Genomic DNA, 13,083 nt, shown 5'->3' with positions numbered 1-13,083 from the left:
CCATTCAATGGCAGTCCAAAGTCTACATAAAAAGAATTCGAGAAGTCAAAGGAAGACTAGCAAATGTCATCTTCAGCTACATTAAAAGACAGAAGAATGATCAAGCAGACAAATTAGCTAAATGGGCGAGAAAGGAAAATAGATCCAAGACCTGGAAGAATGTCCATTCTTTTTTAGTTAATAAGTACTCTCTTTTTTTTTTTTTTTTTTTTTTTCTTTCAACAAAAAAAACTCTCTTATTTAATGTTATTGTACGTTTCAACAAAAAAAAGTTACTTCTGGTCATAAAATCAACTAAGATGATGTTTGAAATGTTTTGAGCGGACAAATTATATTTTCGTAACAAACTAAATCTAATTAGACTCAGTTGCCTTTACCAAGTTAGGAGTGCCCTATTATAAAAGCATCAGATTAAAAATAGTATATGTTTTTTGGTCTTCTTTTTTTTTTATCTCATTTTCATCTTCTTCATCATCATTGTGACAACCACTTTCACCACCACCTACGATTAGCGTCCCTATTATCTCTTTGTACTTTTCTTTCTCTCTTACTTTCTTTCTCCTTCTTCTCTCTGTATGATTTTAGGTGAAAATCTCTTTGAATGTCTCTCTCTTGGACTTCAGGCGAAACACTCTTAGAGTGTCTAAGGGTTTCCCCTAAAACCTAGAGAAAGAGAGATAGAAGCGAAGGAGAGATAACAGGAGAAATAAAAAAGAGAGTGTGGTCGTGGACCTGGTGGTGAAGTACAAAGACGAAGATAAAAATATAGTAAGTGTAAAGAAGAAAGATGCGGAGTTTATAAGATAAATGGCCCTAAATCTTTTTTTTTGTCCTCGTAATATGTCACATATTCTAAGGCTTTTCTTTTTTGTCCACGTAATTATTTCAAATGTCCCAAAATAACGCATATTATACCATGAAAAATTCCGCACGTATCACAAAAAAACGTCATGCTACTTGGTGCAGTGCTTGGACACTCCCTCTTCGGAGTTCCAGCCTTATGAGTGTCAAATTGGTCCGTTAATATTTTAGAAGAAGAAGAAGTTGAGAATGACCCATGAATATTTTAGAAGTTGGGTGGGACCAATAGAGAATGGTCCGTTCACATGGAAACATATTCTCTCTGCCTAACTCAGATTCGCGTGCCACCACCATTCTCTCTTCTCTCTCTATAAATATATTTTCTCTCTCTATCTTCCATTGTCTCTTATTCATTGTTAGCAGAGAGGGAGAAGACGATTTCTGATTCTCGGGAATCTGTCTCAACGTAGTATTCATGTCGGTAATAACCACCTCCCCTCTCTCTCTATACCTCTACCTCCCCTTCTCCTTTAAATTGATTGATGAATTCATTTTGTTTTTTCATTATGTCCTGAATTTGATTCAATTGTTTTCCTAATTTAGGTTTTCATCTGAATTTTTCTTCTGTATTGATTCTAGTGATTTGATTATTCATGAATTCTTTGTTCTTTTAATTTTCTCTTGGTGATCTTGTTGCTCTTGTTGGATAGGGAAGATGAGAAACTCTAGAATTGAATTCAATTTGTGGGAATTTGATGAATCGCTTATTGTTCTTATGGTTGTTAGTTTTGGTGTTTTATCATTTGGGTGATTAAAGATTCTCTTTTTATACCATTAGTTCAAATACAAGTAGGACCTTATTGGCCAAGATCATGGATTAAGCTATATGACTGATATATTGAAGATGATAATGAAAAAAAGGAAATTAGAGAAGAAGGAAAGATCTACTAGTTGAAAACCCTTATTAAGTTTAACCGATATTATATGTTAGATCGATATTGTTTCTGCTTTTGAATGATTTTTCGTGGTATATTGGTGATATATTGTGTTGTGGTATCAACTATTTGGACTAAATTGGCTATGCTTGATATTTGTATTATCTAAATTAGGTTACCTTCGTCAACCTAACTTCAAAGATAGTTTAGACGTGGTTTCTCAATCTCCCCCGTATTTGTGTCTGTTAAATAGAAGGGTTTGCCTGGCTATCTCTAAATTGCTACATTTTATGTTATTGCGAAACAAAATCGGTTCATTGTTTACGATTAAGGAAAGCAATTCTAAACACCTTCCAGTCTTCCACCACCGTCACGCTATTTACCTAAAACATACTTTCCCGAGTTACAGGAATTGACTTATTCGGATAATGCTTTTAATTTGGTACACTGATAAGAATGGTTAGCCATGTTATTTAGCCAACGTTGCTCAGGTATAGTTACGAGTGTTAGGTTTAATACGGATATGCAGTTGAATAAAGATTTATGGGCTAAATGATGCTTAGTAATTTTTGGAAATATATTTGTGCTTTCCGTTTCTCTATATGTACATTTATTTCTAGAGCTTTTTGCAGAAATGAAATATATTGTATTTTGATAATATATTCCTCTGTCATGGTTTTCATTTTCTTCTTTGGTTTTCTTTCATTTCATTAATCTAATGAAATACTCGTAAAGGTTGACCATTTCCCTATATGCAAAGCCAATATGGAAAAGAGTTTACTTTGAGAAGATTAGTTCCACTTCAGAAACTCTATCTGAAATCAGCATTTGTCGTTGCCCATAACTTCTATATTGGTATTTTGTGCCCTTTCAAGAAGTTCATAAAAGAACTATTCGGACTCCATGAATCCCACACGAGAACTCGGATTGGACTAATCAAAGTCCCAATGGTACTGTTGAGTAGCTTATTCAGGTTGTCTGCTAGGACATTTTGCTGTGGGTTTAAACGTGTTGCTAAAATTTGGAAAAAGAGGAATCTTGAAGGCAAAACAACTTCATGAGTATGATTATGATGTGCTCTATTTAAGGACAGTTGTACTGTGCTATTTAATGTATAATTAGCTTCATTTTCAGCTATTCTTTTTGTCTAGAATAGTTATCTGAATATTTATAGAATACTTGATGCTTTAATAGGACAATGGGCGGACATTGCCGAAGTTCGGTGAATGGGACGTCAATGACCCTGCTTCCGCCGAGGGGTTCACCGTGATCTTCAACAAAGCCAGGAATGACAAGAAGACCGGCGGCAAGGCTGACTCACCAGGAAAGGATGATTCATCCTCTAAGAAGGGCTCAACTCCCGGCAAATCCAGATCTGTGAGTTACTGCATCGCATCTCAACTTTTTTTTTTCTTTAGTAATGGCATTATTTCATTGTCCACTCTGTAGTGAACAATTTCGATCAAAATAATACTATATCTGGTTGGTCCACCTCTGGGTCTTGCCTTATTTCGATATAGAAGTCCATAAAAAGTAAATATATGAAAACAACTGTCTAGTCCTTTTTCGTATTTTTTGCCATATTGAACATGGATACTCAGAAGATCATAGCCACTTTATGGGGAAAATATTAGATTTTGTGCGTATATTATGTATGCACTTGCACATAATCGATAGAACCATAAAGTACCCCACTCTACAGTCTCTACCATAATGTCTCTTTGTGTAATGTAAAAAAACAATGGTTGATCGAAAAGTAAAAAATAAAAGACTCATTAACTAAGGCAAGGAAATATATTTATGTATTCTCGTTTTGGGCATTAAGTTCTCATGATATAATGAAGTAACAATCAATTTGAACCCATTTACCTTTTTCACTTTTATTTTTCGGATGAACTTAGTTGGTAGTGATTGTTATGAAGTTAGAATCCTAAATCTAAAATATGTTAATATAAGATGTTGTAATATGTCTCATCTAGATGCTATCGGACTTTCGACTAAAAAAAACCGTTTTTGTGCAGAAGAAATGGTTTTGCTGTGTGCAACCCTCGTCTCAGGAGTGATAAGAGACCTTATGCTTCAAGATCGATCAAGAATACTGAAGATTTTATTAATAATGCTAGATTGGGAAAGGTCCTGCGAATACAAATCTGGGTTTATCAGGGAAAATGTTGATCGATTTGTACGAGAAAAACGACTGACAGTTATCTTATTGTAATTATATTAATATATAGACAAAAAGAAGCTTTGGAGGTTGAGAATGGTGGTTACTTGGAGCTGGGTTCTTTAGCTTCAACTTCTTCTTTGTTGTTTGACCACACCCACTATTATTTGCGATATTTTTATCAATTGAAGTCAATTTGCATTCTTCAGACCTGTATATGTATGGAAGGCCAGCCGGATCATCGGAATAACTTCCTCCGGCTGTCTCTTACTATTGTGGATGGTAAAGAAGCGAGCTAGTTCTCGCCTCACCCCACCCAACCCCTTCTTGCTACGTCCCGTTCATGTGATGAGTCTGCGTGGAATTGCATAAGGACCTCCCATCTTGCTTTTGGCACTGTGAGAGCCTCAAACCTCCCAAGTCCAGGCTTTGTAATGTGTTTGATGGAGGCTCAGCTTCGAATGTGAAGTGCCCCTCTCATTTGGATGCCCCATGGAGAGAGATCCAAGGCGCTTGGAGCACCTTTAATGCTTAAGGAAGGCTATAGCCGGATCACAGGCGCACTTAGAGTCATGAAAATTTAAAATAAGCTCGTGTCCTTGAAATTGTTGGAACAATCGTTCGAAGATCTGCCAATGGCAGGAGTAGTAGGTTCCCACTCTCTAGGTATCGGGTTCGATATACACATCACCTTCTAAAAAAATGTTAGAAGATACCTTCTAAAAAAATGTTAGAAGATCTCAAGGAGTCGAGACAGGTGCAGAAAGAAGTTGATCTAGCACAACCAGATAATGGACTACTGAATAATCCAAAACTCAGATAAATTACCTGTTAGCTAATTAGTGTACAAATATATCTTTTCAGCTATAAAAAGAGAGAAGTAAAACTAGGTTGAGTTGATAAATTTAGACGTGGGTGAAAATGTAATACATATAATGTCGCAGAGATGAATCTAAACTCTAGAAGTGCCAAGCTTCCTCTCAAAAAGACGACGCAGGAGGTAAACTTGGAGAACGCTAGCCCCAACAAGTGCAGCTGATTCAAAGATGGCCTTGTGGATGGCCCGCTTGCTCATTCCTTCATTTACTGAAACCCAAAAATCAAAGGAAGGTTCAGAAATTGTACAACATGCTAAAACCTGACCACATAGTTTTGGTCGAGCAAGAAAGTTTTTCCTTTGTCTTTCAATGTACAGAGCAATGAGTCTTAGAAAGTGGTACAAAATTCTAATTGCAATTCAGAATTTCAGATGTTCATGACATTAACTACGTGGATAATCTTTAATATAGAATTAGTGAACTTCGCGAGTTGTGTGTGTGTGTGTGAGTGTAATGTGTGTGTGTGTGTGTGCGTCCAAAATCCAAGAGGTCCAAAATCCAAGAGGTCATGGGGTTCATACTTGGGGCTGCGGTTAGTTTCTCGGCCTCCTACATAAGTTTCTATGGCCCTCAATGCTAGTTTCTATGGTGATTTACGCGTTTGTTCCGTCTTTTCATCAGTCTACGCCATATAATGTATAAAAATTTATGATGTAATGATTCATTAACAGGCATTTTGGATAGTACCATGATCTCAGAACTAAGAAGTTGGCATAATTTAGAAATCAAGAAGGAAGGTGAAGTCTTCATACCCAGTGCTTGCCGGTCAGTTTGAGCCTCTAGCCAATGCTGTTCAAACTGGATGTTGTAAAGAGCTTCCTCCAACTTGGATATCTGTTCCAGCAGGGGACTGAAGTGCTCTGCAGGCATTCTTATACTTTAGCAACATATACTAATTAAGATTTCAGAGAGCAATAACTCTATTGGTAACAGCTGAAAATCCCGGTAATTTCTGGCAACTCTGATCGGGCGGCCCACAGGCTGGGATGATGCGCCGCAATATCAATATAAAGCCAACTTATAACAAGTTGCCGCCGGATTAACACCTCTGGGTTTTCGTTCCATTCTCAACCGTGCTACTGTTCAAGAGGGTGTTCAAAAAACAAAACGATTGAACCCACAAAAGAAATTGTTACCGTCTTTGGCGTGCTGATTGTATGCAAGATGATGACCAACGTGAACATCGAAATCTATGGTCTCATGGTAAGGAGACTTGTTCGTGAAGCAGAATTTGTGGACTCCTTTCTTGTGAACCACAAACTCAAACATTTCACTTGTCTTATCACGAGCATCATGGATTTGATCACCAGTAGGCCCCTTCACCTGAAAATATCAAATAGATGTATCGGACAAGTTACTAACAACAAACATGTAGATGTGTGAATCAAAATCAAATGAACCTCAGCAGAAACACTTTCATGAGCAAACAAATATGGACCTTTGCCAATAAAAATTCTTACAGTTTCGCCATTTTTCATTAGTATCCTACATTCCAACCTACACATTAGTCTTGTAAACCGAATTTCACTACATGACTAACATACAAAGAATCAAAGATGTATAAACCCTTCAACAAAAGTGTAAACCGAGGAAATAACTTGAAAAACTCCTGTGGTATATCCCCTTCACAATTTTTTAGTTTTCTACTCTAATACTCAATAAGTTTTACTTTGAAGGTACACCATAATATCTTACTTAAGTTCTCAGCCAGATGTCTTACTTAATGACTAATAGCAAGAACACCTCAGTTTTTTTCCATGAGCAATCTTCCGCTAGTGCCTAGTCTAGGTGCTCACTGAGACCAACATTGATTTACTCTTACAACTACATTAATGATGACATAAAGGTAACTGAGGTATTCAAGTTCCTTCTCAGTTTCTTCAATTTTTTTCCGAACAAAGACAATAGAAGAAGCTTGAGCCTGTGAGTATTCTATCAAATTAACAGACTCAGTTAAGGTTGCTATCGCTCTTCCCACGAAATAACTCACTTCTCTCATTTATGATAATGCAAGAAAAACAATTTCAATGTGTTCATAAACTTAAGCCATTTGTTTGTGTTTGCACACCCCAACTCCACATAACTCCTAAATCCTACCCGATAAATATTCACATTTCATTGAGTTCACATAAATAGGAGATCAATTATTTTCCTTTCATGATCGAATAATAATCAGATTAACCCGAGGGAGTGTAGAAAAGAACACGCAACACAACAAATAACTACGGAGGAAATAAGAAAAATGACAAACTCCATAAACAAATATTAGAGATACATTGAACTTACGACAAGATCCACACCATCACCACCATAATGCCATCCTTCCGCCTTAACCACCACAAAAGAGACGTGAACAGTATCCCCTTCGTATTCAACCGAATGAGACATGCATTCTTCTCTATCAATCACAAATCTAATCCCAACAGCAAATTGTAGGCTTGACAGAATGGCAAGAACTCCAATAATGATCAATTTTGATGACGGAAATTCCATCTGTGAAAGGCAATGAGTAAGCATTTCAAAAGGCAATTAGTTAGGAATTTCAGAGCCCAAAATCATCCCAAATTAGGCACCCAGATGAGTCAACATCAAACATTCTGAAATCTGACTCGAGTATAACAAACATGACCCATTCTGCTACTAGGGTTTCTCTCTCCAAACAGAAACTAGGGCATCAACCAAACAAACTTCATCTACCTCAATTGATCAGAATTCATCAAGATCATACTCCCTTAAATTGTTTTTTCCCCAAGTTATTACTCCAAAATCACAAAGTTTCAATCTTTATAACATAATTACACGACAATTGAAGAATGAATTTCTAGCTCATTCAAATCAATGAAAACTTCCCCAAATAATAGAATTGTGGATTCAAATATGAAAACCCAAGATCATAGAAACCGTTTAGGTGATTGAAGATCTAGTCAAACAAAGTCAAAACTGAGGGAAAATCAAAAAATGGGGAAAAAAAAGAAAGAAGAGAAATTACCTTTGAAAATCAGGATGGAGAAGAAACCTTTTAGATGGAATCCGGAAAATGTTTGCTAAAAGCGGATTAGGAAAAGCTAAAACCGTTACTGGGAGAGCGTTGAAGTTAGAAATATTAATTTGTGGGTTGACTCTAATTGGTCCCAATATGGGGCCAAATTGACGAGTTGGTTACAAATTGGGGGTGAATAGGAATTAACCCAAAGATTTTTTTTAAGTAGATTTAAGTGTCTTTTGTATGACGGTTATTAGTCTTCTTTTGTTTCATGATGTATCAATGACATGATGCGATAGCGATAGTGTTGCCATTTTCTGTTCTGATTTAATGAGCTAAGTATCTCCGACAAAATAAAAGTATTCAACAAAAAGAATAAATATAAGAAGGAATTTGTAGTTAAGAAACTAAATTTTCTTCTTTATTTTGAATTCTAGATGTTGAACTATTTTGTGCTCATTATAAGTAAGTTAAGATAGATCCTAGGGATTTCACTAGATCTTATGTTGGTGGTGAAGTGAGAAAGATGAAGATGAAAGAAGAGTTTGAGAAACATTTTCTAATTATATTAGGGGTATGATCGTCATTTGAAAGTTTCGGATATTGGGCCAATCTATTCCAACAAGTACCTAAATTCAGCCAAAATTTCAGTTTTTTTTCAAATAAGAAAACAAACATTATAAATTGAATTGGACCCAATTCAGATTTCAAACAATAACCTTAAATTAGTCGGAGTTCACCGTTGTTTTCCCTATACAAAAGTATTTTCATGTCATACTTGTTTGGTTACAAAGTAAGAAAACGGGACAAGTTCTTCAAAGATGAAGCAAATCTCACAACAATACTAAGATTTCCAATACTTGATAATCTTTATTAAGCTTATTTGTTAAGAGTAATTGGAAAAAAATACAACAATTTATAACAATCCAAATTCTTGTAAAATGGAAGGGTTAACAAAAAATGATGAAATAAATTATGAAGAAATATCTCTACCAAAAAGTCCAGTTATTCCTTTCCCTGGATCACTTTGTTTGACGATTGATTCCCCAACCAAAACCTACAAACAAAATACGTATTACCACAATATCTAATATGTCATGAGAAAATGGAAATACAAGCAACAATCAAATGGACAGGCATATTTAGATTATATTTCTTAGTTAGAAATGTGTAGGAAGAAGTTTATCAGAGGTTTATTTCGATTACGAATTTATAATAGCGGTGGATGGAAGGGAAGATGGGGCAGCAGACCCAAATGTGACACACGCCGTAATTCTCGTAAGGTGAGAGATAAGGCCGGTGGGAACCAAATGCCATCATATATATATATATATACTACTTCTTGTATGGTCCCACAATGGTGGGTCGTACGAAATTTCATTCGTTAAAGCTTGCTCTGTGAGCAATATGTACAAGGAAGGGAGGAGATATAATCATCGATTTACTAGTATAATCATCAAAAACGGAAGATAATGTGTTCAAAATCGATTAGCAGTTTAATATCATATGGACTTGAGAGACATGACATCGATTATTTCTAAATCCAAATGCTTAAGAACTAATATCAGAGTGAGCTAATAGAGTTTGTGTAGCTTACCGCTTTAACTCCAGCTTCATGAACATAAGCTATATCATCCGGAGTAAACAACCCAGATTCCCCAACAACCTGAAGAGTTGAATCGCGAAAAGAGTTCACGCCTATTAACATAAATGACATTGATAACTATGACTTGAAGCAGATAACTTGGGGTAGAAGACGCTTACGATTATATCTTTTTGACGAATCATTTCGCCACGATTTCCCTCTAGGAGCTTTTTTGTATTACTAATATCAACCTCAAATGTTTCTGTCAACGACCAAAATGAGAAAAACCAAGAAAAAGGGAGTAATCAACTTCGGATAGGGTAATAGTACTCCAAAGACCAACTAAAGATTTGACAATAATTTTAACAAAAGAAAAGCTTGAAGCTAATATGCAAGAAAAAATTCTTATATTTGGTATTAATGGTTGGGTAGGTAGGAAAATCAGGCAATTTTTGTACTTAATACGAGGAAGAAAATAAACAATTTACCGAGATTTCTGTTGTTGATGCCAATTAGTTCAATACCATCAATTCCTAAAACACGATCCATCTCCCTTTCGTTGTGCACCTTGAGAAAGAATATAAACAAAATAACAACTCATCTAAAAGTATTATATGAATGTCAAAATTTTCTCAATTAAATTCCTTCATAGAGTTATGAAGTACAAAAGAAGGTGAGACAATTCAACGGACCTCAACAAGTGTAGCCAACCCGAACTTTTTGCAGATCTTAGCCATGTAACTGATGTCGGAATCAGGCAATACAGAAGCAATTAAGAGAACTGCATCTGCCCCTTTTGCTCGAGCATAGTAAATTTGCCATGCATCGATTATGAATTCTTTGCAAAGAAGAGGGCACTGCATTTTTTAAATAAGTTAAACTTTCGATAAAAGATTACAAAATGGAAGATAAAAGTAGAGAAAACTAAAAATATTTCATAAAAAATGACGAACCTTTACTCCGGCTTTACGTATTGCCTCCAGATTCTCAAAACTTCCCTTAAAAGCCGACAAACAAGAATAATAATCGCAAATATAAGTAGTTGGATTTTTACGCCTATTGTGAACTTCCCAACTATAAGCTGATTATATTTGCAGATTATAACAACTAATTAAATAAAAACAGTTTACCTGGAAATACTTTTCATCGGTTAAAACACTGAGGCATGCCGCTCCACCTTTTTCGTAAGCTTGAGCTATTTGAACCTGTTTCAGAATGAATGAAATACTCCATGATGAAAGTAACTACTTTTTACTAAGTATGATGGAAGTTATTTTATACGGTCGGTTGAATAGTAATAGCAAGTAGTTAGATATCAAGACTCCAAGGCAGAAGATTTACCGGATCAAAATCTTCTCTCAAGACCCCTCTACTTGGTGAAGCCTTCTTCACCTCAGCTATTAAAGCCGGTACACCGGTTCGCTGATAAGATGCTTTCAAAGCTCCAACAAAATCTCTAACAGGGGGAGCATTATCGAGCTCTTTCTTCAACGAAAAAAGAGGCTTCTTCTCTTTAAACTGAACCGGAAGAAATGTAGAAACAACATTTTAGCAAGCTACCCAAATCAATACTCGAAAAAAAATAACCTAATTGATTCAAAGATCACTTTCGGAATTACCAGTCTAACTTCTACATCTTTGTTCCATATTATTTCTTCGAGAATGTTGCGAGGAGTATTACCATCATTTTGTAATCGAAATTCAAAAGGACCAACTGCGTGTGAAGGTGGTCCAGTCGACGGCCGCCTTCTAATTCTCATACCGTTACTGTCTTCAACACTCTCGCCAGAGTAACTTGTGGAGGAAATGGGTGAAGCTCCATCCATGGAATCTGCCTGTAATCACCAAACAAAAAGTTCTATTAAGTTAGAACAACTTAATCATATATTGACGTTAATAATCCTTCTCCAGTTTGAACTGAAATAAGTTTGACAACTAATGAACTACTATAAATTTTCTAAGAATTCCTGGGTATTCTCTCAATTTTATATTTTAATAACCCTAACTTCTGAGAATTCAACCAGCACTCAAACATTGCTTCTTACTAGACAAAACCCTAAATTAAAGCTCATACTGGTCAATTCCATACCAAAAACAATCAAACACAGAAATTCAAATTGTAATCCACCTAAATATCATGAAAAAGTTCTCTTTTACACTTAATTTCCATGTTTCTAATACGAAATTAAAGCTAATTAAAACATTGAAAAGAACCCAAATTCAATCTCAAAATGAAAATATTATACTTCACCTCGTGAGATTGAACACAGCTAATAGAGATATTCAATCTATCGCGACGAAGGGTCCTTGGAAATATCCTTCTAATCAAGAAATTTTGCCTGCATTTCAGAGTAGAAGCATTAAGAAACGAAACCCTAGGTGTTGTTCCAATACAAATTCCCTCCATTTTTTCCCCTTCCTTTAATTGTTTTGAACTTTTGATTGGTTGAATTTTTATTTCATTAGAAAATAGTGGAAATATCCATCTACTTTTTTTTTGGTTCTGCTTAGAAGAGATATTTGGTATACCCAAATGTAAGGTGATATTCCTATCTTAGAGTGAGGGTGGCGAACCTGTCGTGTCGATCCAGAAATGGACTGGCACATGACCTGGTCGACACGAGTTAGTCTCGAAGCTTATTGGGCAAATCATATGGTCGATAAGATGCGGTGGAACCTAAACTTATTGATTGAACCTATTATTGGCACCAGATACTGGTTAACTTCATCGGTAGTTTCGTACCGATTAGGCTAAGGTTTTACCACATCATAATGATCCACAAAGTATAAAAATGTTTTTAACAAAAAAAAAAAGACAAAGTATAAAAATGTTTGTGAACATTATAAGTTAAGATTAAAATTAAAAAGAAAATATTAAAATGATAAGAAAAAAATATTGACTTGGCTTTTTTGTGCTTGTGTTTTATGCCATGGGACTCACATTTTCTCCCAATAAAACTCGAGCATTTTGCCTGATTTTGTATAGTTATACACATATTATCGAAATATCACAACACTTGCATGAAAATTTTAATGCAGAAAAAGGGTGATACTGAAGTCGCCCCTCTTTTTTTTTTTTTTTCGGTCCGCTTTTACTCTTGGCACTCCTCGTGGACTTCAAACTAGTCTCAGTTCGTGATGTTTAAGTCCAATAAGTTAGGCTTAATCAGAATACCCTTACACTTGTCTAACCCGTGCGGCCCGATTCGCCCCCAAGAAAGAAAGCCAGCCTGAATTAAAAAAAAAAACTATAGATGCTCCTTAGTCCTTACAAATAAATAAAGATGGGATCCTCTTCCTGCATAAACAAGCATAATAGTAATTATCATGTACTTATTAGGTACTTTACATGATTTAATCTAAACCAAAAGAACATAATTGATGATGACTTATGATTAATATTCTAATAATAATGAGGGCTTACCAACCAAGAGAGAAGAAACACTTATGGCCTAGTTCAACAAAAAAAACACTTATGGCCTAGGACGGCCAAAAGACATAATCCATCTACTCCAACAAAAAGAAAAGGACATTTGCTAATTTATGGATAGGTAGTTTAACAACCATCAAGATAAATTCTTTTGTTATCTTAATATTAAGGAACTTCAATTTCATGATTTGGTGATTGCAACCCGCTTTGTAAAGAAAATGTACAAACCTTTGTATTTTAAGAAAATTCTTTTACAGAAAATATTGAATTTTGTAGAAGATCGATATATAAATTATTTTACTTTTTC

At 35.4% G+C, this 13,083-nt stretch overlaps 3 protein-coding genes across 4 annotated transcripts; 1 reads left to right on the top strand and 2 right to left on the bottom strand.

Moving 5' to 3' along the window:
• Window positions 1-1,149: 1,149 nt before the first annotated feature.
• Window positions 1,150-4,108, top strand: LOC147536394 (protein NOI4-like). 2 transcript variants are annotated; one of them, XM_086640623.1, is made up of 3 exons: window positions 1,150-1,282; window positions 2,931-3,113; window positions 3,758-4,108. In XM_086640623.1, the coding sequence occupies exons 1-3, from the start codon at window positions 1,277-1,279 to the stop codon at window positions 3,797-3,799; spliced, it is 231 nt and encodes a 76-aa protein (XP_086496749.1). In that variant the 5' UTR covers window positions 1,150-1,276; the 3' UTR covers window positions 3,800-4,108. The 2 variants fall into 2 exon arrangements, with proteins under 2 accessions (XP_086496749.1, XP_086496750.1); XM_086640624.1 differs by having other exon boundaries at window positions 3,761-3,994.
• Window positions 4,109-4,704: 596 nt separating this feature from the next.
• LOC147536393 (transmembrane emp24 domain-containing protein p24beta2-like) lies at window positions 4,705-7,998 on the bottom strand. The gene is made up of 5 exons (XM_086640621.1): window positions 7,768-7,998; window positions 7,065-7,271; window positions 5,915-6,101; window positions 5,531-5,638; window positions 4,705-4,986 (listed from the first exon to the last, which is right to left on the bottom strand). The coding sequence occupies exons 2-5, from the start codon at window positions 7,269-7,271 to the stop codon at window positions 4,853-4,855; spliced, it is 636 nt and encodes a 211-aa protein (XP_086496747.1). The 5' UTR covers window positions 7,768-7,998; the 3' UTR covers window positions 4,705-4,852.
• A 613-nt stretch (window positions 7,999-8,611) lies between these two features.
• LOC147536392 (indole-3-glycerol phosphate synthase, chloroplastic-like) lies at window positions 8,612-12,297 on the bottom strand. Its single transcript, XM_086640620.1, has 10 exons — window positions 11,598-12,297; window positions 10,966-11,181; window positions 10,688-10,864; window positions 10,477-10,551; window positions 10,300-10,344; window positions 10,039-10,203; window positions 9,835-9,913; window positions 9,526-9,608; window positions 9,359-9,427; window positions 8,612-8,818 (listed from the first exon to the last, which is right to left on the bottom strand). The coding sequence occupies exons 1-10, from the start codon at window positions 11,751-11,753 to the stop codon at window positions 8,735-8,737; spliced, it is 1,149 nt and encodes a 382-aa protein (XP_086496746.1). The 5' UTR covers window positions 11,754-12,297; the 3' UTR covers window positions 8,612-8,734.
• Between the last annotated feature and the right edge of the window lie 786 nt (window positions 12,298-13,083).

This window comes from Eschscholzia californica, unplaced genomic scaffold (genome assembly GCF_041429995.1).
Source record: "Eschscholzia californica isolate CP2 unplaced genomic scaffold, dmEscCali1.0.p SCAF_5, whole genome shotgun sequence".
NCBI classification, from domain to species: domain Eukaryota; kingdom Viridiplantae; phylum Streptophyta; class Magnoliopsida; order Ranunculales; family Papaveraceae; genus Eschscholzia; species Eschscholzia californica.
Note: the sequence above shows the minus strand (reverse complement) of the source record. Positions and strands in the feature narration are given on the sequence as shown.